This window comes from Stenella coeruleoalba, assembly GCF_951394435.1.
Source record: "Stenella coeruleoalba genome assembly, chromosome: 1".
NCBI lineage: Eukaryota > Metazoa > Chordata > Mammalia > Artiodactyla > Delphinidae > Stenella > Stenella coeruleoalba.
The window spans coordinates 183,969,092-183,992,874 of record NC_137169.1 but is presented as its reverse complement, the minus strand read 5'-3'; the positions used below and the strand labels follow the sequence as shown (position 1 = coordinate 183,992,874).

The window sequence follows — 23,783 nt, the reverse complement described above, 5'->3', positions numbered from 1 at the left end:
TTTTTATGCTCTAAAATTTTGTATTTTAAGCAAAGACATGCTGGGATGAAGTTATATGAAGCAATCATTTTGTTTTATTCTGGTTTACAGAATAAGTGATCATAGCTACCCGTTTTTTTGTTTTTTTTTTTTTGCGGTACGCGGGCCTCTCACTGTTGTGGCCTCTCCCGTTGCGGAGCACAGGCTCCGGACGCACAGGCTCAGCGGTCATGGCTCACGGGCCCAGCTGCTCCGCGGCATGTGGGATCTTCCCGGACCGGGGCACGAACCCATGTCCCCTGCATCGGCAGGTGGACTCCCAACCACTGCGCCACCAGGGAAGCCCTGTATTTTAACATTTTTGCAGACAGCATGTATTCGTGTATATGTGTTTACTGTATATTTTACTTTTTGCTCATCTATTTATGCGTCTTTTCATTGTATAATTAAAAAACCTCAGAACACCTTTACTGATTTCACCTGATTTGACTGGGTTGACCCACCTAAGGGTATATTAAGACCACAGTCTCATTATAGCTTTATAAATCCTAATATCTGGTAGAATAAGTTTATACCTCATCTTCAGATGTATCTTCACTATTTTTGTCCCTTTGTTTTTTCTTTTAAATTTTAGAATCATCTTGTTGAATTCTAAAAAAAGAATCATGCTGGCATTTTTATTGACATTGTATCAAATGTCTAGATGAATTTCAGGATAATCGACATTTTAGGATTTTGAGCCTTCTTGTTCATTTGATAGTTTGTCCATTTGTTCATTCATTTGTTTGTTCCTTCTTTCGTTCTTTCTATGTTTATTGAGCACCTGTTATGTGAGGTTGCTGTTACTAGAAATAACATTGTTTCACAAATTAGGCTGAGATCCTAGAAAGGTGTCAATCCCTAATCACTAATGAGATTGAACATATTTTCATGCACCAGTTTTTCCTGTAAATAATGCTGCTATGAACATTGGGGTGCACGTATTGTATCTTTTCAAATTAATGTTCTCATTTTCTTCAGTTTTATGCCCAGCAGTGGAATTGCTGGATCTTATGGTAGTTTTATTTTTAATGTTTCGAAGAACCTCCATACTGTTTTACATAGGGGCTACACCAATTTACAGTGTACTAGGTTTCCCGCCAACAGTGTACTAGGGTTCCCTTTTATCCACATCCTTGCCAACATTTGTTATTTGTAGACTTTTCAGTGGTAGCCATTCTGACATATGTGAGGTGATATCTCATCGTGGTTTTGATTTACATTTTTTGATGATTAGCTATGTTGATCATTTTTCATGTGCCTGTTGGCCATCTGTATATATTCTTGGAAAAATGTCTATTCAAGTCTTCTGCCCATTTTTAACACATTTTTGACCAGAGACGTATTATGGCCACAGGCGTTAGTTTCTGCAAAAATCCCCCGGTCAGTAATGTGTTGGGCTTCCCTGGTTGCACAGTGGTTAAGAGTCCACCTGCCAATGCAGGGGACACGGGTTCAAGCCCTGGTCCGGGAAGATCCCACTTGCCACGGAGCACCTGAGCCCGTGCGCCACAACTACTGAGCCTGAGCTCTAGAGCCCATGCTCTGCAACAAGAGAAGCCACCGCAATGAGAAGCCTGCACACCACAACGAGGAGTAGCCCTCACTCACCACAACTAGAGAAAGCCCGCTTGCAGCAACAAAGACCCAACACAGCCAAAAAATAAAAATAAATAAATAAAATAATGTGTTAAACTGGGTTCTTTGTTTTCTTTGATATTGAGTTGTATAAGTTGTTTATAAATTCTGGATATTAACCCCTTATCAGTCATCATTTGCAACTTTTTTCTCCCATTCCATAGGTTGTCTTTTTGTTTTGTTGATGGTTTCCTTTGCTGTGCTAAAGCTTTTAAGTTTACTTTTGCTTTTATTTCTTTTGCCTTAGGAGACAGATCCAAAAAAATAGTGCTGTGATTTATGTCAGAGTGTTTTGCCTATGTTCTTTTCTAGGAGGTCTGTGGTTTCAGGTCTTATTACGTTTAGGTCTTTAATCCATTTTGAGTTTACTTTTGTATGTGGTGTGAGGAAATGTTCTGATCTCATTTTTTTTACATTTATCTGTCCAGTTTTTCCAGCACCACTTATTGAAGAGACTGTCTTTTCTCCATTGTATATTCTTGTCTTCATTGTCATGGATTAATTGACCATAAGTACATGGGTTTATTTCTGGGCTCTCCATCCTGTTCCATTGATCTGTTGTCTGTTTTTGTGTCAGTACCATGCTGTTTTGATTACTGTTGGTTTGCAGTATAATCTGAAGTCAGGGAGCATGATATCTCCAGCTTTGTTCATTTTTCTCAAGATTCAGTGTTTGGAACTCAACTGTAAAACCTTCCAGGCCTCTGGGAAGATGTTAATTTTAAATTAAATTAAGTATGTGATTTCAAAAATAAATATTTAGTACAGTCACATGGCTCAAACCCAAAAAGGTATTTAAAAGAGGTAGGGGAGTTACAGTGAGAAATATACTTCCAGTCTGTCATCTATCTTCCTATTCAGTGTTAAATTTTTAGGTATCTTTTTAGTTTCTTTATGCAAAAAGTTAGAGATTTTAATTTATCTCTCACTTTTCACAGTAGCATATTATACTATCTCACCTTGAATTAAGTTTTAACTTAAAAATATCTGGTCATGTTTCTGTTTCACTCATATAAAACTTTCTCATTTTTTTTTTGATAGCTGCATGAAAATCCATTGTATGATTGTACCAAGATTTAACTAGTCTTCTGTTGATGGTATTTGGGTTGTTTATAATCTTTTGCCATGACAGGCAGTTATTATAAATAAGCTTGTGCATGTACTGTTTTATACTTGTGTGAATAGATGGGAAGTTTTAAAAATTATTTTTAAAAGAAATAATTATGAGACTATATAGGTTTTCTATTTCTTCTTGAGTTAGTTTTGGTAAATTACATTTTTCTAGGAATTTGTCTTTAATCCATTTTGAAAGTTTTTGTAGTAAAGCTGTTTATGGTATTCTCTTATTGTTTAAAGATCTTTTCTTTGTAGCTTTGCAGTATAGTCTGAGGTCAGGGAATGTGATTCTACCAGCTCTGTTCTTTCTCAAGATTGTTTTGGCTATTTGGGGTATTTTGTGTTTCTATATACGTTTTAAAGTTATGTGTTCTAGTTTTGTGAAAAATGCCATTGGATTGCATTGAATTTGTAGATTGCCTTGGGTAGTATGTTCATATCATCTAAATTTTGACACATGGTATTTTATCAAACTATTATGTTTAGATCTGCTACTTTACTGATCTTTTAAAATTCCTGACCTATAAATAATAAAGGGAAGTATGTTGAAATTAGATTTGTCAGCTTTTTATGTAGTTCTATTAATTTGCAGTGTTGTCTGCCTCTAAGAAAATAGAAAAGGTGAGGCAGTAAGATAAGAAAGCATTTTAAAATCAACTTTCATGTGGAATAATTACATATGTACTAATGTTTTATGAGTCTGTTAGTTTCATACAAGTTTTAGAATTGTTAAATTTGCCCAGTGAATTGACTCTTTACACCTGGAAATACATTTGTCCAAAAGTTTATTTTAACTGTTAGTAATATAGCTTCTATTTTCTTAGAAATTGAGAACACATTGTATGCAAAAAAAGGAGGTAGAGGAGAATTTGCTTTTTCTTCTTAATGCTCTTTTAGATTTATTTTTCTCCATTGTAAATAAAAAGCAAAGTCTTGAGTCTGATTTTCTTTAGTTTCCTCTCCCCAGGGTGTTGTGGTGGTACGGACAATGTTTAGGCTTTGGAGCCAGATAGATGTTTGTTTTGACTTTTAGCTTTACTATGTATTGGCTAAATGACTATTAGTTAGGGCTCTTGATTCTGCTGCTTTAACAGAGACCAGATAACTGTGGTTTAAAAAAGATAGGTATTTAATTTTCTCTGACATAAAAACCTCAAGCTGGTAGATGGTGCAGGGAACAGAGAACAATGAAAGGACCCACACACCTTCTGTCATGTTTTTCTACCACCCCTGAGATGTTGTCTCTGCCTGCATTGCTGAGATGATTTCCTACCACACCCTCATTCTAGCCTGCAAGGTAGGAAAAAGCAAATGGAGAGGTAGCAGCTTCTTTTTAAAGGCTTGACCTGGAAGTTGCACTGGACACGCCGCTCACATCCCATGACTCATAACTAAGAAACATTGCCAAGTCTGGGAAAAAGTCTTTGATGGGTGGCCGTATGCTTGGCTACATCTTTGGAGGGGGGGACAGGTTCTGTTACTAAAAAGGCAGAAGGGAAAAATGTGAAGTAACCAATTAGTGATTATTGAATGGTTCTATAAAATGGAGATAGTGTCCTATGCAGTTTGGTTGTACGAATTAAATCAAAGGATGGATATGAATCATCTACCATGGTATCTGACCCAGAGTAAGCATTCAGCTAATGTTAGTTTCCTTTTTTTCATGAGCTTTTCTCTGAATCATGGCTGTCTTTACCATCTCCTGGAACTCAGTTCTGTTGCTTTCCAGGATTAACACAATATGTTAATTTCAATGCCTTTAATTTATTTAACATTTAATTGTCAGTGTATGTAATCTCATTTGATATAATACTTAGTTTATTAAAGTATTGGAGTGCTAGATGTCATGAGTATTTCTTTTCCCTAAATGCCATGCTTTATGCAGTTTTATTTTACACATGTAGAACGATACTTTTAATTTTTTCCTAAACAGCAATATTTTGTGGCATCTTTTCCATGTCCATAAATATATATATCTCAAGTATCATTTTTTTCAAAAATTTCATACACATGATTTCATATAATCCCATAATAACCCTTTTTTTTCCCCTTCCCTACCCCTATTTCCCCTCCTCCTTTCCCTCTCCCCACTGGTAACCACTAGTTCTCTATATCTGTGAGTCTGCTTCTTTTTTGTTTTATTTACTAGTTTATTGTATTTTTAAAAACAGCTTTATTGAGGAATAATTGGCATAAACAACTGCATGTAAAATAAATTGTGAAATGTTAAAGTGTACGATTTGATAAGTTTTGACATTTATACATCTATGAAACCATCACCACAATGAAGATAACAAGCATGTCTGTCTCCCCCAAAAGTCCTCATGCCCCTTTATAATTTTTCCCTCCCAGCCTTAACCCCATAGCAATTAAAGATCTGTTTTATATCACTATACATTAGTTTATATTTTCTAGATTTTTATGTAAATGGAATGTATGGTTTTTAGTACCATTTTTAATAGCTGTTTGGTATTTCATTGTCTGGGTGGGGCCATAATTTGTTAATCAATGCTCTGTGCTAAACATTTAGGTTGACTTTCCCCCCCTGCTCTTATAAACTGTGCTTTGTTATATTTATTAAGATGTATATTCAAGGGTGATCATTTGGAGACGTGTATCCGTAGATTAAATTTCTAAAAGTATATTGCTGAATCAAAGGCTATGGTACCTTTTGAGACAATATGGCCAAACGGCCCTCTAGAGTGGTCAGGTTACTCGTACTAGCTGTTCTTAGTCAAGTCATTCCTTCTCCAAGAATGAGGTTTGTCATTAGAAAAGAATCTTCTAAAACAATATTATAGGACAAAATCAGTATCTTTTTTTCCCACTAATGATATGGCTGGGAAATACTTAAGGGTGTTCCTTTTTTATAACCAAGGTTGCTAATCCTCTTCCTTCCTTACATTTTTTTTAATGAGTAACTTCATGAGTAACTTCATGTCTAGTTTATGTAAGCTGTTAATGTCATGTTTAATATGAAATGTTATTTTGGTTGGTTTATCTAAATAATTGTCTTGTGTTCTTTTTAAAGGTTTGTTATTGAACTCTGTGAACCAATTCAAGTAAAACAGTTTGATATTGCAAATTATGAATTATTTTCTTCTACTCCTAAAGACTTTCTGGTTTCCATCAGTGACAGGTAAATTCTAAAGCTGGTTTCTACAGAGTTTATATTGGATTTTCAGAATAAAAATTTAAGAACAGGTCACATTTTAAAACTTTAATTATTTTATTTTTTATTTTAATCAACTTGTATCAATTTGTAAGAACAGTAGTAATACTATTGTAGGAAAGGCACTTGTTAGTTTACTTTCATTAACTTATGTAGTGCTTATAACAGCCCTCTGATATTATTCCCTTATGAAATGAGGAAACAGACAAGGAGAGATTAAGTAGCTTGCCTAGATCACATGACTTGTGACTTGGACAACCAAGATTCAAATGTAGATCTGTATGACTTTAAAGTCCTTACTTTTAATATATTATGACCTATTGCTTTCAGATATTTCTTTAAAAAGTTATTAAAAACATACATGAGCATTTTATATCATGAGGTATATTTTTGTTAAAGTATATTTTAAAAACTTCGGTATATGTGTGTGATTATAAGAGAAACATATGTTGTAAGGAATTTGGTAGAGAACCCCAATCCTGTCAACCATAGATAACTGTATTAGCATTTTAATACATTCCTTCCAGTCTTTTATACACATTTATTCTACCAAAAAAGTCAGTTTTTAATGCTTACATCTTGAGAATATCCTTTTGTGTTTTAAACACATCATTTTTAATGAATACTTGATATTTTCCTCCCTGTGGAGGTGTTTATTCCTTCCATAAATCCTTTTTGAGTGCCCATAATATACCATGTAGGAAGCTGTTTTTTTTGTTTGTTTGTTTTGGTTTTACTTTTGCGATACACAGGCCTCTCACTGTTGTGGAGCACAGGCTCCAGACGCGCAGGCCCAACGGCTGTGGCTCACGGGCCCAGCCGCTGCGCTGCATGTGGGATCTTCCCGGACCGGGGCACGAACCGGTGTCCCCTGCATTGGCAGGTGGACTCTCAACCACTGCGCCACCAGGGAAGCCCTACCATTCTTTTATCATTGATCATTAAGGGTTTTCCGTGGTGTTTCTTCCCTCACCCCACACTTAGCATTGCCAGTATACAGTTTTTGAAATGAATTCTCAAAATCTCTCCTTCATTTTTCTTTTACTAATCTTGCTCAAATGATTTCCTTTGCTCTAAGCTGTAATTTTCTTATATGTCAAATGAATATTCAGCTTTGACAGCTTAAGTGTTTTTTTTATGTGATGAGAGAACACTCGTTACTTTGAGGGATTCTTTAAATGCTGTAGTAAAAATAATAGTTTTGTACTATTACATTAGATTTCCGTTTAAAGGGGGAAAAGCTATATAAGAGCTGTGAAATTCAAATATAGGAAAGGATTTTTTCTTTTTCCCTTTCCACCAGTACTTATACTTCATGTCATCACACACTTATCGGTACATGAAGAATAGTACCTCTTTCTTCCAAAACAATCTCTTGGCTACTTTCTGTTTTAAAACCTCCAGTTTACTTGGAAGCCCTCCCAAACCCCAAGAAGCAGTCCTGGTCCTACTTTTGTCTTCCTCTGTCTTCTATTTGATAATGGTGTAATTTTTCAAGACCATCTTTCCTCATAAGGAAGAACCTGTCAGAGTTTAGCTGGAAGAGAAAAATGTATTTATTCAACTCGATGCTTAACTCATATTTAAACTATGTTAAGTGAGTGTGTTTACCTGGAGAGGGGAAAAATAATGCAATAGGATCTCTTTTGAAAATATGATGGAACCTCTCAATATGTGATTTATGATTTTCTAAAAAGGAATATTTATATGTTATATTTTCTAGATACCCCACAAATAAATGGATTAAGCTGGGTACTTTCCATGGTAGAGATGAGAGGAATGTCCAGAGTTTCCCTTTAGATGAACAGATGTATGCAAAATATGTGAAGGTATGTTCATATTTGCAGAACTATGTTCTATAATGAAACATACCTGTTATTCATACTTTGTACCTCACCTGTTTAGAAATAAGAAAAATTAAGAGGAAATTTACTGCAATATTCCTTTTAATAAAACAATTCTTACTTGATATATTATTTTATGGGACAAATACTAATAAAGTCCCTTTTGTATAACTGGAAACCTAGGCTAGTTTTTTGATATCTGTGGCTCTGATGAAATTCCAAATTATAACTCGTAATATTTTTGGAGTCGATATAAAATGTCATTTTTATAGTATTATATTTCTTTATATTTTAAAACCCAAGTCAGTTAGTCACTGCAGTCTTTAAAGCAGTTCTGATTGTTAGAATCTAATATCATTTCCATTTTCATATCTAGTTATTTATCATTATAGCTTTTTGCCTTTTGTATACTCAAGTGAAATATTATGTCTAAATAACAATTTCAAATAAAGGTTTAACCATTTAAATTCCTGCTGCAACCTAAATGTCCATCAACAGAGGAATGGATAAAGAAGTTGTAGTACATATATACAAAGAAATACTACTCAGCCATAAAAAAGACTGAAATAATGCCATTCGTAGCAACATGGATGGACCTCCAGATTGTCACACTGAGTGAAATAAGTCAGACAGAGAAAGATAAATATCATATGATATCACTTATATGTGGAATCTAAAAAAGAAAATGGTACAGATGAACTTATTTACAAAACAGAAATGCTACAAATGAACTTATTTACAAAACAGAAACAAAACACAAACTTTTGGTTACTGGGGAGAAAGTGGAGGGTGCGGGGAGGGAAAACTTGGGAGACTGGAATTGACACGTATACATTACTATGTATAAAATAGATAACTAATAAGGACCTACTGTATAGCATAGGGAACTCTTATATAATACTCTGTAATGACCGATATGGGAAAAGAATCTAAAAAAGAATGGATGTATGTATAACTGATAACACTTTGCTGTACAGCAGAAACTAACGCAACATTGTAAGTCAACTATACTCTTAATAAAAATAAAAAATAAATAAATAAATTCCTGCTGCTTCCTGCCCCAATGTAGAGGTGGAATTATCTACCAAAGTAGAATTAATTACTCTTGAATTGAATTTAGACAAAATATGGGAATTTCTTACTCCTCTTATTTCTTCCTTTTTTTCTTTAAAATAATACAGCCATACCTTAAAGTACAACTGTGTTAATAATAAGATCTTTTGGAATGACAGCAGCTCTAATTTTCTTTCTAATCTTTTCTTCTTTAAGTGTGAAAACGTATAGCTACCTACTTGTCTTTTGGGATTTTACTGTCTATGTCTTTTTTAAGCATGTATTAAATTGGCTTCTGTAAATGGGTAAACTTGTAGTATTCCTAGTCTCCGTATAAAAATGATTTTATAAAAATGCTGTTTTTAAAGTACAGTTGATATTCTCAGTTAATGATTCAGCTGTGTTCAGAAAAGTCAAAGGTACATTTTCAGTTTCTTTTAAAGTGAATACTGAAACAGTTGTTTAATGACTTTTATATAGCACAGTTTCTACACTGTGATGAGGAAAAAAAATGTTAAAAATAATTTGGCAGGTGATAACAAGTGTACCTAATTTTACAATTAAGACAACTGACATGTTAAAATAGTTCCAAGAATCATTCTTTATATCATCTACTTTGTTAATAATGGAAAAACATTTTATTGGTGATACAAAAAATGCCATATAAAACTCCCTACTTTGTCCTTTTTATGATGGGAGACTATAGAGCATTTTGATGGTTGGTTTTCTTAAAAGCCCTTTTTGGTAGAATTAAGTCTGAAAGCAAAAAATATTTACTTCTGATTCTTATTTTATACTGATAAATGTTATGTAAGTTTACCTGGGTTTTCTTCATCCCAAAAAAACTAAATCCAGATTTACAAAATACTTTTTAATAATTTGTATTTTAAAAATGTATTGATAAATATCTTCTACTTCTATAAGTTATACTTGAAATAGCATAGCATATCAAAAATTCATGCTTTCCCTAAAACAATTTGTATACAGTACTGTGCAAGAATAAGTATTTCATATTATGCTAGTTAATTTTTTTATCAATATGAATGTTCATAGATATGTGTAGCTGCATATGTATCAATATATAAATTCATATGTGGGTATATACATGATAACATATCTATAATATTTAAAGTAATATAAGACAGGTTATTTCTAGATACTCTTTATAATTACTTTTAGAATGCTTTCATATCTAATGGATAAATAAAACAGCAGCAATGAATTTTAGGTTAAAGTTAATTTATTTCATTATAGTTAGACTATACTTTCTAGTTGTGTTGGTAAAAATTTAAATCATTGCTTTGGTTTCTGCAAAGAAATAAGAGTACTACAATGTTATCCATCACAGTACATTGCTTTCTATTCCTTAATTATATAATAATTTACAAATATTAAATGTTGCTTATGGTATGTTATCCAGACTTTGGAACTGATTTCTTTTTCTTTTCCTTCCTCTTGCTTCAGATGTTCATCAAGTACATAAAGGTTAGCAACCTTCTCTTTTGCAATATTGAATAACAGGGCATGGCATATTATTTATGGCAAAAAGCAAAACTTTACAAGTATTGATTTTTGGGGAAATGAGGACTTTATTTTTAGAAATGTTATAATAAAAAATTAATATATTGTTAGATAATCTCACATGCACTGTACTGGCTTCCCATTTCATGTGCTTTTATTCTTTAGGTGGAGTTGGTATCACATTTTGGATCAGAGCACTTTTGTCCATTAAGCCTTATAAGGTAATACAGAATTAAAATATTTACTGAGTGGTTTAAAAAGAAAAAAAGGGATACATAAAAATCCCACTATATTTAAAGTGAAGAAATAATGTTCTGCTATGTGAAGATAGCACCATAGAAATATAAGCTACTAAAAAAAAAAACAAAAAAGAAATATAAGCTACTATACCTTTCTTACTCTTGAATACCGTTTAGAAAAATATAAAAATTTCCTTTAAGAAAAAAGAACCTTCATTTTATGTGTTCGATTTAGCTTGCTTGATGTGATGAAAATATATGGAAACATTTTAGACTGATAGAAAACTTAGTCATTGTATTTTTTTTATTTTTTATTATTTTTTTTTGCGGTACTCGGGCTTCTCACTGTTGTGGCCTCTCCCGTTGCGGAGCACAGGCTCCAGACGCGCAGGCTCAGCAGCCATGGCTCACGGGTCCAGCTGCTCCGCGGCATGTGGGATCCTCCCGGACCAGGGCACGAACCCGTGTCCCCTGCATCGGCAGGGCAGGCAGACTCTCAACCACTGCGCCACCAGGGAAGCCCCAGTCATTGTATCTTTAAATGCCTTAAATAGATTAACATTTTAATGGGAACAGTGGATTGAGAAACAGTGGTCATTATTTTTGAGTCCAGAAGTTAATGGCCCTCAAAACATAACCAAAGTTATTATATTTTGTCATTTATTATGAAGAGATGAGTCTTAACAACTGTTTAGTTTTGAAAGACTTTAATGAAATTGTTGTTAATAGGGTATTTGGCACTAGCATGGTGGAAGAATATGAAGAGATTGCTGATTCCCAGTACCAGTCAGAACGTCAAGAACTATTTGATGAGGACTATGGTAAGTGACTTTAAAACAGTGACTATTTATGTATTATTTTTTTCTTTTTAAAATCTAATGGTAATGGGTAAATGTAGGTCACTTAAAAAAATCGATGTGATGGTTGTCTTTAGTTTTTTCCTTTTTTCCCCCCGGTACGCGGGCCTCTCACTGTTGTGGCCTCTCCCGTTGCGGAGCACAGGCTCCGGACGCGCAGGCTCAGCGGCCATGGCTCACGGGCCCAGCCGCTCCGCGGCATGTGGGATCTTCCCGGACCGGGGCATGAACCCGTGTCCCCTGCATCGGCAGGCGGACTCTCAACCACTGCGCCACCAGGGAAGCCCTTTTTCCTTGTTTTTAACCCTAGTAACTATAATTTTTTCTTAAACCTATTTTCTAAAATAATTTTCTGCTTTGTAAATTGAGCTGTTTTCCAAGCTTATCAATCAGTTATTTGTGACTGGAACTCCCTTCCATAACATCAGTGCTATAAATTATGGTTATATCCCAATGCCAGCCCCCAAAACCTGTTACTCATAAGGCAACTGAAATAGTAGAATTGAAAATTAATTTCTTTGATTTGCCTTTAGCCTCAGAGCAAGCATATTGAGGCCTGAGTTTTTGAGAAACTCCCATGAACCTGCAGAGGTCGGAGAAGGTTTTATGATACCCTCCATTTCTACTTTATCCAGTTCTTGTTTTAAGATGTCTTAAACTGTAGTCTGAAAAACCTAATTTTTCCCTTCCCTAGTTTTCCCATAAGTGAAGTGAAGACATTTACTAGGGGTTGGTAAACTACATTGAAAGGTTGAATAAAAGTCTTACAAATGTGATTACAATTTTGGTAAGCAGTAGAAATATTTTCCTTGGTTTATATCTGTTTGATAAATGGCTTGTGAATTTCATTTTCTTTTTGTGAATGTGTTTTAGATGTATAATAAAAATTATAAAATTGTTTTAAATGTCAGCTGACTTTGACGGGATATAATTTGAGCTTTTAAACATATTGGAGATAGTTCTTAGCATAAGTACCTTCATTTTCTCTTTGAACAGATTACCCACTGGATTATAATACTGGGGAGGATAAATCCTCAAAAAATCTTCTTGGATCTGCTACAAGTGAGTATTTTGGGTTTTGTCAGTCACTAAAATTAAAGTATTTCTCAACTTTTTTTTCCTGGCATATGTGAACATTTTGTTGTGGTATAGTTTAGGGGGCTCCTGCTCTCCCAGTGTTAAACTTTGAGTTGAAATCAAAGAAAATACTTTTGAAAAGTATTTCCGTGGAAATAAAATAGGAAGAATATATGAAAACAAGAGAGGGAAAAATGCAAGCACAAGTTGGTTCTTCTAAAATTAAGCAGTTATATTTTTAGGCAAATTCCTTACAGTGAAGAATGGGCTGTGAATTTACTTGGGGAAAGAATTATTAAAGAAGTCCTAGACCATATGAGTAAGAGCATCTGGGTAATCATACTGAATGGGAAAGGAATTAGTTTTAGAGGTGGTACTCATCAATGAAATCCTACCAAATGAGGATTTGTTAATGTATGGGTATGGTTAGTTTCCTACTTAATTATAAAACATAAAGTCTGTTTCTTATTCATAATAATGATGATTCCCAACCAGTAACAATAATAGCAATAACAATATACTCTTTGTAAACTAAAAAAAACAATGACTAACATACTAGTTGTTTAATTTCTTGTCATGCCAACCTATTATCCGAACTTAGTGGTAGGCTAACTAAGTAGACTCCTTGAAAGACCATTACCGACTGACACTTTAGTTTTACTGTTAGAATGAAGGTAGGTATATTTTATGTTTGTTATCTTTGGTTGTTCCTGAAGAATATGGAACTTGAAGGAATTTTCTTTTTCTTTGGAGATTAATAATTGAATTTAATGAAAGTAAGTCTTAGTAAAATAGAAAACTATTTGTGCATTTCTCTTTTAGTGAGTTGAATTGCTTGAATCCCAGTCTCACTGTGTACATTGTCCTTATAGCTTTTTAAGATACTCAACCAGTAGTACATATACTTTAGGTAGATATTTGGGTGGCTACAGTATATGGAGTTGAGTCACTTCTATTTCTTTTCATCTTTTTTTCCCTTTCTTCCCTTCGTGTCCTCTTCCTCTCCATAGAAGACTATAGATTTCAGTGGACTTTTTAGGGAATAGGAAGAAGAGTGTTAAAAATACCTGCATAAAGGGAATGCTTTTATGTACTATTTAGCCTTGTTACAGATTAGCTCAATATATTTTGTTTTACTCTATTGCTAGTCAACTGACATTTTAGATATTATAGACTACTTTTAAGTAGGTTCCTTAGCTATATCTAGCTGATGATAGCATTAAAACAGGTGCCTCATTCACTGCTATGGTGTATAGTTTTTTAGGAGTGAAAAAATGATGCTATTTTATTTATCTGGATATTAATATTATTGTTCATGTCCTTAAATTTGTAATAAAAAACTCTATGTTATATAATAGTCATCATATCATAGCTCAGTAATGCTGACTTAGCTGTGAGGAGGAATTTTTATTTTATGGGGTCAGAAAATAGCCCCAGACTAAAAGCTCTCTAGTATCCAATGGTTACTGGGAAGGAAGAGGCACCTTCCAGAAGTAATGACTTAGAAGTTTTAGATAAGGGAAAACTGTTGATATTCTTGCTTTCTTTTTCTATCTTCCTATGGGATTAACTCCAAGACACCATTAACACGTTTTCAGTGGAGGACATTTCCCTATTTGTAATCACTTCTCTGACTAATATATTATTTTAATTAATGAGACATAGAATTTTTTTAGATCCTACTCTTTGGATCTTTTTCCTCGAAGGTGTGTTTCTTGGTAACACATCATTTTTCTTTTTTGTGGCTTTCTAGGACAGTCCATTTACCTTCCAGTGTTCTAGATGTTGAAAGATTTTGTGTAGTGAGACAAGATGGGTGGGAGGATGTCAGCTGAGCCTAAGCATGAAAAATGGGGTTTAAAAAGATCTCTATTTCTTGAAGTTTCAGAACAAGAGAGGCAGTAGTAACTGAGTGATAAGACTGCTGTCATAAAGTTTATAGGCATGACCTAACACTGCTGCCTTCTATACCTGTATCCTTCTAGTTTTCTCTGAACAGTCTAGGACTGGTTTTGAGCCTGACCTAGTTACTGCCTCCAATGTAGTATAACTTTAAGGCGTAAATAACAATGTGGAATCAGGCCAAAGAGCTAGGCTCTGGCACTGGAATGCCTGAATTTGACTATAATCATCACCACTTTCTAAATTAGCTTGAAATTGGCCAATTTTGCACCTCATTTATTTTCAGTATTTATGTAATGTCTCCAAAACAGAATCCTGTGGCTTTAATCTAAAGAGAAACTCTTTTTTTCTTTTTGTTGTTGAGCAATTAGTAGTCATAGGAAATATACCTCACCAGAGTATGTTGCTTCTGATTGGACTTGGTTGTCAAAGAGCATGCATGCTGCATATTTAGACATTGTTGATATTACATAATTTACTGAACTGCCAGAAAGGGAGAAACTACTATTTTAGAGCAGCATTCTTGGCTTTTACATATGCCAGTTCTGGCAACTCTTCTGCCTGAATCTTTTTTTTTTTTTTTTTTTTTTTTTTTTTTTTTTGCGGTACGCGGGCCTCACTGTTGTGGCCTCTCCCGTTGCGGAGCACAGGCTCTGAACGCGCAGGCTCAGCGACCATGGCTTACGGGCCCAGCCGCTCCGCGGCATGTGGGATCTTCCTGGACCGGGGCACGAACCCGTGTCCCCTGCATCGGCAGGCGGACTCTCAACCACTGCGCCACCAGGGAAGCCCCTGCCTGAATCTTTTGTTTACATTCTTGAACCAGAACATTTAAATATTTTATATCACCAGAAATTCTTTGTATCACTTTGCTCTACTTGTGCTTGGTCATGTGGCTCTTCCTGACCACTCTCTACCTTGACATTCTTGCAAGTCTGCCTTTACTCCTATATGTGGTCTGCATTTTATTAGAATCATCAGATTTGCTGAAGTCCAGGTTTCTGTTTATGTTTCTGTATATGTTTAAGACAAAGTATAGTTTTTGTTATAAGTCAGAGTATTTTTTATATTTTAAGGTCCTAGAAAGAAAAGAGAATGAAGGTAGGCATGCTCAGTACACATGGGAGGAAGTAGTTTTTTCATTGGTTTGTCTTGTGTTGTAGCGTAGGCAGTTTGTTTCCTCTCTCAAAAGAGCTATTGGTGTGCTGGAGACTGAGTATAACATATTGATATTTGGTCCCTAGGGGAATTTCATCCCTAAAGGAATGGGATGGGATAAATAGTTGCCCAACTCAAAGAGAAAGGAGTTGGCTAATCCATGAGAAATTAAGGATGGATATCTCGTTTGGCACTATATTCCAAATTATACTTTTACCCTTTAGTCTTTCTGAAGGCTTTTTAGTGGCCAGATTATCGTCCTGACAAGCAGTCACGTGTTCGGATGCAAAGTGAGAATGGTTAAGAAAATTCACAAAGCTCCTTTCTCTCAAAAGACAAAAGAAAAAGGTTGTATTTGTCATTGTTCTGTGAACATAGCAAGATTCTTTCTTACAGGTTAGATGGGCTGAGAAAGAAGAAATTTGCCAGATTTTGCTTTTGTTATCAAGTGGCCCCCTGAAATGATGATAATAATATTTTAAAATGATGGGTAGCATAAATCTTCCTTATTATAGGTACTAGTATTAAAATTTAGGTTAAAAAGTAATACTCTAAAGCTTCTTTCTCTACACAGATTAATAGATAACAGATTTTTTTTTAATTGTTAATAATACCAGAAAATTTTAATGCAGAAAGTTTGAAACCTGTGGTAAGATTGCCCTTTGAAGCACAAGGGACTTAGAATATAGACTTGGTTACAAAATTTGGGTTCTGTGAAGCCATCGGTTTTTGTTTTGTTTTTTTTGTTTTTTGCGGTACGCGGGCCTCTCACTGTTGTGGCCTCTCCCGTTGCGGAGCACAGGCTCCAGACACACAGGCTCAGCAGCCATGGCTCACGGGCCCAGCCGCTCCGCGGCATGTGGGATCTTCCCGGACCGGGGCACGAACCCGTGTCCCCTGCATCGGCAGGCGGACTCTCAACCACTGCGCCACCAGGGAAGCCCAAGCCATCAGTTTTGACTGAACTTCAGCTGTCAGGCTAAGTAGAGGATCACATAGTACTATTGCAGTATTGGGTGACATTAAAATTGTATTTATGAGGAAATAACAGAGTTTCCTTTGCTACTTTATCTTGGTTTGTAAGAAAATAGAGTTTCCATTCCTGTTTTTATCTCATGCTGAGGCATCTCTTTAGCCTAAGATCCAAGACTGCTTCTCTGTTTAACAGTTTGCCAGGTCAAAGGGCAAGGTTGACCTGTAATCCTAGATATTTAAAAAGCAAATATAAAGCTTTTGTGTGTCAAACTGATGATTGGAAACAAAGTACCACTGCTTATTGTCTTTCAGAATATAGAATCATAGTTAATGTAAAGATTAAAATTAATAATTGTCTACCAGATATCACTTTTAAAAGTCTAAAATATACTATTTTTACCTGCCATAAAGCATATCTTTACAGTATCAGTGCCAGGTGACAGTGCTTGGCTTGTTCCCAGCCTTCCTGATGTGCTAGCTTTTACTTCTTTAGATCCTTTTGTACTTCTCACATCTATGGTTTTCATGAAAGTGTGATGAAAACTCTATGGATCTCTTTTAGGAAAGGAAACTAAAATGGAAAAAACTGATGAGGCTTAATATGTAGCCCCTGCCAGATCTTAGTATTTTAATAGGATAAATACCTGGTGAATTAACTTCTAATAGAATTTCAGAGATTAGATTGGAGTTGGAAGTTAATTTCCCTTGAAATTACATTATATTACTAGAAGGAAGTCTTCTGTTCCCAGCCAGCTAAGTTTTATGTCTTTGACTTTCAATTCATCTTCCCTTGCCCATACTCATCCAGTTCACTAAAGAATTCATGTCATTTATTGGCCATAAAACATTGTTAAAAGTCATCAAATACATGATCCTATGCAGTATCATTTTGGATTTAAGCGTATTACCTAGATATTTTAGTTGAAAATAAAGTCTTTCTGCTGCCCTTTGGATAATAATCTTCCCATTTCATTTATTTTTACCTATGATAGTCACATGTTTAGGAAAAACTTTTATTTCTTCAGGCTTTCTTGTTTTTGATTTAAACTGTAAAACCCCTTTCTAAAGAAAAAAAGACTTTTCTATAAAATACAAATTTTGGTTGTCACATTGCTTTCCTATCTCAGTACAGGCTATATGTTGAATTATACTTGAATTTTATAATATGCTGAAGGTAGTGTTTGCTAAAAGGTTTGGGGAAGTTTTACAAAAAAGTATAATTAAATTTTAAAATCCTTCTGAACATAAAAATTCAGATTTATGCGTAATACTTTTTGCCTGAAATTTGTGTCCTATATTGGACTTACATAGTAAGGCAAGCAAAAAGGTAATTAGTCCAAAAAATGAAAAAAGACCATTACAAATGGTTTTTGACTATCTGATATTGAGTTTTATGAAAATATTTAGGTGTATTGGTATTTTTCTCTGATTGAATTTTGTTTTAGATGCCATTCTAAATATGGTGAATATTGCCGCTAATATTCTGGGAGCAAAAACTGAAGACCTGACAGAAGGTACCTAATCATTTTATGGGTCTTTTAAATATATGATACTCCAGGGATTTTCCTAGTTAGTAAAATTAATTAATAAGCCAAGCAATTTGATTTTTCATTTAGAAATATAGAAACCATTCAAAGGAACTTAGCAGTCTTCTATTATTCATTGCTTATTTGAATTTCACAAGTTCTCTTTAATAAATAGGATCCTGTCTATATAAAATCATGAATTTGTTTTTTGATTCTTCCCTGCTGTAGAAGTAATGATTTTATCCCTTATCTCTTTCCTGAGGTTTTGTTGCTCTAGAGGTACTTCAAGTATGCTTTTATTTATCAAACAGCTATTCAATTAAGAAAGCAATTATTTCCTTAAAGAATGTCAGATAAGAATATTATTAGCAACGGGAAACAATCTTGCCTTTTTTGTTTTCAAAAATACTTCGTCCCAGTTATAAAATAAGTAAGTCATGGGGTTGTAATGTACAACATGGGAAGTACAATATGGTGACAGATGGTAACTAGACTTATTGTGGTGATCATTTTGCAATGTATACAAATGTCAAATCACTGTGTTGTACACATGAAATGAATATAATATTGTATGTCAAACATACTTCAATAAAAAAATTTAGTTCCAAGTGCAAACTTAAAATGACCCATTTCTTCTCATTCTTTTAGTAACTCAGATGTCTTATTAATCATGTAAGATTACACAAATTTCGTAGTCATCTTACTTGCTTTAATTATCTGAGAAGCTGAGAAAGAATATGCACTACTTGTAGTTGTGACGTTCTACGATTATTTCTTTCCAAAAGAACTTTATGAAAAAACCCACAAAGTCTGCAGTAGTAAACGTATTTGACTTTTTTTCTCGAGAAAAACTAAAGTCCTTTATTTGTTATAGTGAAATATTTTCATGGTATAGCTTTTTAAAATTAAACTCAATATGGGCATCTTTCTTAAAATAGGAAATAAAAGTATATCTGAGAATGCCACTGCCACAACTGCACCTAAAATGCCTGAATCAGCTCCTGTTTCAACTCCTGTTCCATCACATGAGTAAGTTATATTGTGATATTAGAGTTCTATTAAGATGGAAAGCTAAGTATACTTGTACATAAAAAGGTACTTGTAACTTGTGGGAAATGATTATCTATAGAAAGCTCTGGATCATGGGACAGATATTCCACAGCCACTTAAAACATCTTTGAGTTGCTTTTTGGGTACTGGGAATTCACTTCACTCCAGACCAAATGTTTGTTGTTTTGATTTTATGTGTTACTTTTATTATTTACAATACTTAATCTTTTCCTTGTTGCACATAATTAACCTAACTCTGCAGGTATAAGTTTGAGGACAAATATTAAAGACCTGTTTTTATTAAGTTCAAATTTAAAAGCATTGATTAAGTATCTATGCTATGCCTAGAAAGATAAAAAGGGTACCTGAAATACTTAGAGCAGTGATTTTTAAATGATTTGTTTGCCACACAGCATACTCTTACAGTGTTCAGTTTCTGAAATCGAATGATATAGGTCTTTTCCCAGGGTGCAGTGGGCACTTTGGGCAGGGATGTATATATGTAGGTAACATATGAAATAACCTCATTTGGCCCTTTATACCAGAGGTGATTAAGGTTTGTCGGTACCTCAACTTCTGATCTATAATAGATAGGCTCATTAATGATTTGGGTTATTGGGACAATAATTGGGATAATTTGGATATAGTTATTACAAATGTAACTTCCATATATTTCATTGGATATACTCCCTGTAAACTTTGACAGCCCTTTCTCTCAGAGGAACTCTACTTAATGGGATAAGATATTTGAACAAGAAGCAGTTAGTTCAGGGTTATAACTAATGAAACCTCCAGTGGGTGTGCTTCAAGCTGTAATTCCTAAGTACTATCTTAATTAAAAAATGAGATTTTTGTGCTTTGAAGTGCACAGTGTCAAATCTGTATTTTCCTGTATTAATCCTGAAAGTGACTAAAGATATTTATTGGGTGATCAGAGTGAAATATATAGCATTATGTGCTATTGATTCCTAGAAGGTCCTAAGAAATCTCTTTGGGATAGAGATTCTTGGTGTTTCTAGTTATGTGGAGCTGACCGGTTTTTGTAACTGAATTCTTTAGTTAATAACATATATCAATAGTATGTCTTATTTTTCAAAACTAAATGAAATTAATTTCATTTTACACACATATACACACATAGGCACATATATACCTATACACATTCACCCCTCATACATATGTATGAATATTTGTTGAAAGGTATCACATCAGGCTAATGTAGCAGTTTTTACTTTTCTATATTAGAGTTTTTTAATAGATATTCTTGCATACTTGTTTGTTTCTTTACTTAATGTTTCTTCATGTATGTTTGTCTTAAATTCTTTTTGATGGTTATATTGCAGTCCTCTGAAGAAAATAAAAGAATCCATGATAGGGTATCACTTTTAAAGTTATGAAAAGATGACTTACTTTCTTTTCCCAGGTTTGAGTTTTTTAAAGTGTAACTCTGATTAGGGTGTATATATATATATATATATATGTTATATAACTTAATTTTTACCAAATTAGTTCAGTTTAGTTTCTTTCCCTCCCCTTCTTCAGACATTCCTCCTTTTTACTGTTATAATTTATTTGGTAGATAATAAGCAGTACACCACCTGAGTATGTAAGAAATGTTGTATAGTGACTATATATTGATATCTGTATCTATATCATCTATTTAGGGAAGCATAGCCTAATTATGTTTTAGTTTAGTCCATTTACTATTTTATTATCAACAAGATGAAAGTCCTGCTTTTAGATATTGTCTTTTTTATTCCTACTTTTGCTATTTTGATATTAGGCTTTGTTTGAAGACATTTCCTGGCATTCTTAGTAGTGTTTCACAGTAGGAAAATTTGCATATGAAGGGTTTTTTTTTGGTTTTGAAATTACTTTGTTTTCTCAAATTATACCTTTGGTGCTGCAAGGGCTGCACCCGGAAATTCATTATCTTTATCTTGGAAGGGACCACAGATATTATAATTTATAACACTGTTCCCACCTGCTCCATTTCTCACTCTCCCTACCCTACACACATACTCCAGAGCCCAAAGATAGGACTGGGTTAGTGGCACTACTAGTTTATTATTAGTCAGGATTTTCATTAAAATGGTTAAGTATTTAGCTTTCAACAATTGAAAGTTAGCCAAGGTGATACTGAGATTATCTGGGGGGAGTGGAGATATGTTTCTTCTCCCTTTGCAGATAATTGTTTGTGTGTGTGTGTGTGTGTGATGCCATGTTGAAATTCCTCAAATCATCCATAGAGAAATAATCTCTGAGAAATCTGCAGTTGACCCTTGAATAACATGGGTTTGAACTGCACGGATCCACTTATACATGGCATTTTTTCATTAGTAAATACTAATGAAATACAGTACAGATGATTTTGGTTGGTTGAATCTGTGGATGAGGAATCGTGGATATAGAGGAACTGTGGATATAGAGGGCTGACTAAGTTATACTGCATGGAGGCCGACAATTCTAACTCCCCATGCACTGTTCAAGGGTCAACAGTAATTGCCTTTTGAAAGTAGGATATTCCAGCACAAAGTGCATTCATAATAAGAGTCCTGCCTTCTAGTTCTAGCTCTGGGACTAGCTCTGGGTAGCTCAATTTCTGATATAAGGGGTGATGAGTCTTGTAATATTGGTGAATATTTATGGGAGGAAAGTTACATGAAACTTTCAGTAAATGGAAATATTCACATACAAACAACTCTTAAACAGAGTTTAAAGAAAAATTTGATTTGGTAAATATGGTGATTTGAATTATCTGGCTGTTCACTTGATAAATTATCTTTCTGTTACCATTTCTGAGTAATACTGTTTTTATAATGAAAGTGATTTGAAGGGAAATAATTCATCCAAAGTAAATTGAGTGTTTTCTGTATTTCCAGCGTTCCTTTTACCTTATGTATGATACATTTATTTTCCTTAAACATAATTATGGATATGTATTTCTAGGTTTGTAACTACTGAAGGACTTGTACATGACACAGAGCCATCATCACCAGATACTACAAAAGAGGGTCCCATTGTACAACTAGTTCAAGAAGAGGAAGAGGAGGCAAGTCCTTCTACAGTGACCCTTCTGGGTAGTGGTGAACAAGAGGATGAAACGTCACCTTGGTTTGAGTCAGAGACACAAATATTTTGCAGTGAACTGACCACAATTTGTTGTATTTCTAGTTTTTCGGAATACATATATAAATGGTGTTCAGTTAGAGTTGCTCATTATCGGCAACGCAGCAGAACTGCTGTGAGTAAAGAAAAAGAGTATCTTGTGTCAGCTCAATCACCATTAGTACTTCCTGAAGAATCAGTAGATGTTTCAGTATTGCAACCTCCAGCTGGAGAACCAGACAGTAAGAGTAAAGAAAAGAAAGCTGAAACTGTTGTTCTAGGTGACTTAAGTAGTGTGCACCAGGGAGGTTTGATTAATCACACTTTAGATGCAATTGAACTTGAACCAAGCCATCCTCAAACTCTTTCTCAGTCTCTTCTCTTAGATGTTACTCCAGAAATCAATTCATTATCTAAAATAGAAGTATCTGAGCCTATTAAATATGAGGCAGGGCGTACACCATCACAAGTGATTCCCCAAGAGAGTTCTGTTGAGGTTGATAATGAAACAGAAAAAAGGTCTGACAGTTTTAGTTCTATAGAGAAACCAACTGTGATCTATGAAACAAAAAAACTTGATGAAGTAATGGATAATATTGTAAAAGAAGACTCCATGCAAATTATCACAAAGCTATCCGAAACAATAGTGTCACCTGTAAACACAGCTATTGTGCCAGACAGTGAAGACGGGGAAGCCAAAATGAACATAGCTGACACACCAAAGCAAATTTTGACTCCTGTTGTGGATTCTTCTTCATTACCTGAAGCAAAAGAGGAAGAACAGTCTCCAGAAGATGCCCTTTTAAGAGGGTTACAGAGGACAGCTACAGATTTTTATGCTGAATTACAAAATTCTTCAGATCTAGGATATGCTAATGGAAATCTTATACATGGATCAAACCAAAAGGAATCAGTGTTTATGAGACTTAATAACCGTATTAAAGCCTTAGAAGTTAACATGTCTCTCAGTGGTCGCTATCTGGAGGAACTTAGCCAAAGGTAAGCTTTATTATGAATTAGCACAATACACTTTGCACAGTGAGTTAAGTAGCAAAGTATAATCTGTGACTAGAGAAGGAGAGGATTTAATTATCTCATGGTATAACAGTAATAAGCACCATTTTAGCTGGAGAGAGAAAGAAAGTTATTTGGATGTTGATCAGTGATCTTAAGAATTGATTTCCTTTTCTGGAAGTATTACTAAGTGACTATTATTAGGCTGATAACAAGTTTGAATTATCTATAATCAGTTTCTCCTTTCTTCTGTTGCTTAACTTCAGCCACTTTTGCTGTTTGATTCCCAGAGCACTCATGGGAAAAATTAGTCTATAGACTTTAAAGCTCTATGTGGAACATGACCAGATATTTTTTAAGAGTTTAAATAAGTGAAGATTAGAAAAATGCCAGAGGCCATGCCAGTTTGCTTATGCAGTGATGAAGATCTCAGGCACAGTTCTCCACTTTTTAAGCCTATTTACTTTTTTTTTTATTCCTTAAGTATCCAGCATCCTTAGGGCTTTTCCAGCATT

At 34.4% G+C, this 23,783-nt stretch overlaps 1 protein-coding gene across 4 annotated transcripts in view; it reads left to right on the top strand.

Annotated features, from left to right (window-relative positions):
• The window catches only part of SUCO (SUN domain containing ossification factor), a 76,530-nt gene that overhangs the window by 34,303 nt on the left and 18,444 nt on the right, over positions 1-23,783 (top strand). For 2 of the 4 annotated variants that reach the window (XM_079922138.1, XM_079922136.1), the window contains exons 10-18: positions 5,804-5,911; positions 7,668-7,773; positions 10,306-10,326; positions 10,528-10,583; positions 11,331-11,422; positions 12,455-12,520; positions 18,016-18,084; positions 19,035-19,125; positions 22,096-23,253. In XM_079922138.1, the coding sequence (XP_079778264.1) occupies positions 5,804-5,911; positions 7,668-7,773; positions 10,306-10,326; positions 10,528-10,583; positions 11,331-11,422; positions 12,455-12,520; positions 18,016-18,084; positions 19,035-19,125; positions 22,096-23,253 (1,767 nt within the window). The remainder of the gene's footprint in view (positions 1-5,803; positions 5,912-7,667; positions 7,774-10,305; positions 10,327-10,527; positions 10,584-11,330; positions 11,423-12,454; positions 12,521-18,015; positions 18,085-19,034; positions 19,126-22,095; positions 23,254-23,783) is intronic. The other 2 variants (XM_079922139.1, XM_079922137.1) reach the window with 1 other exon arrangement.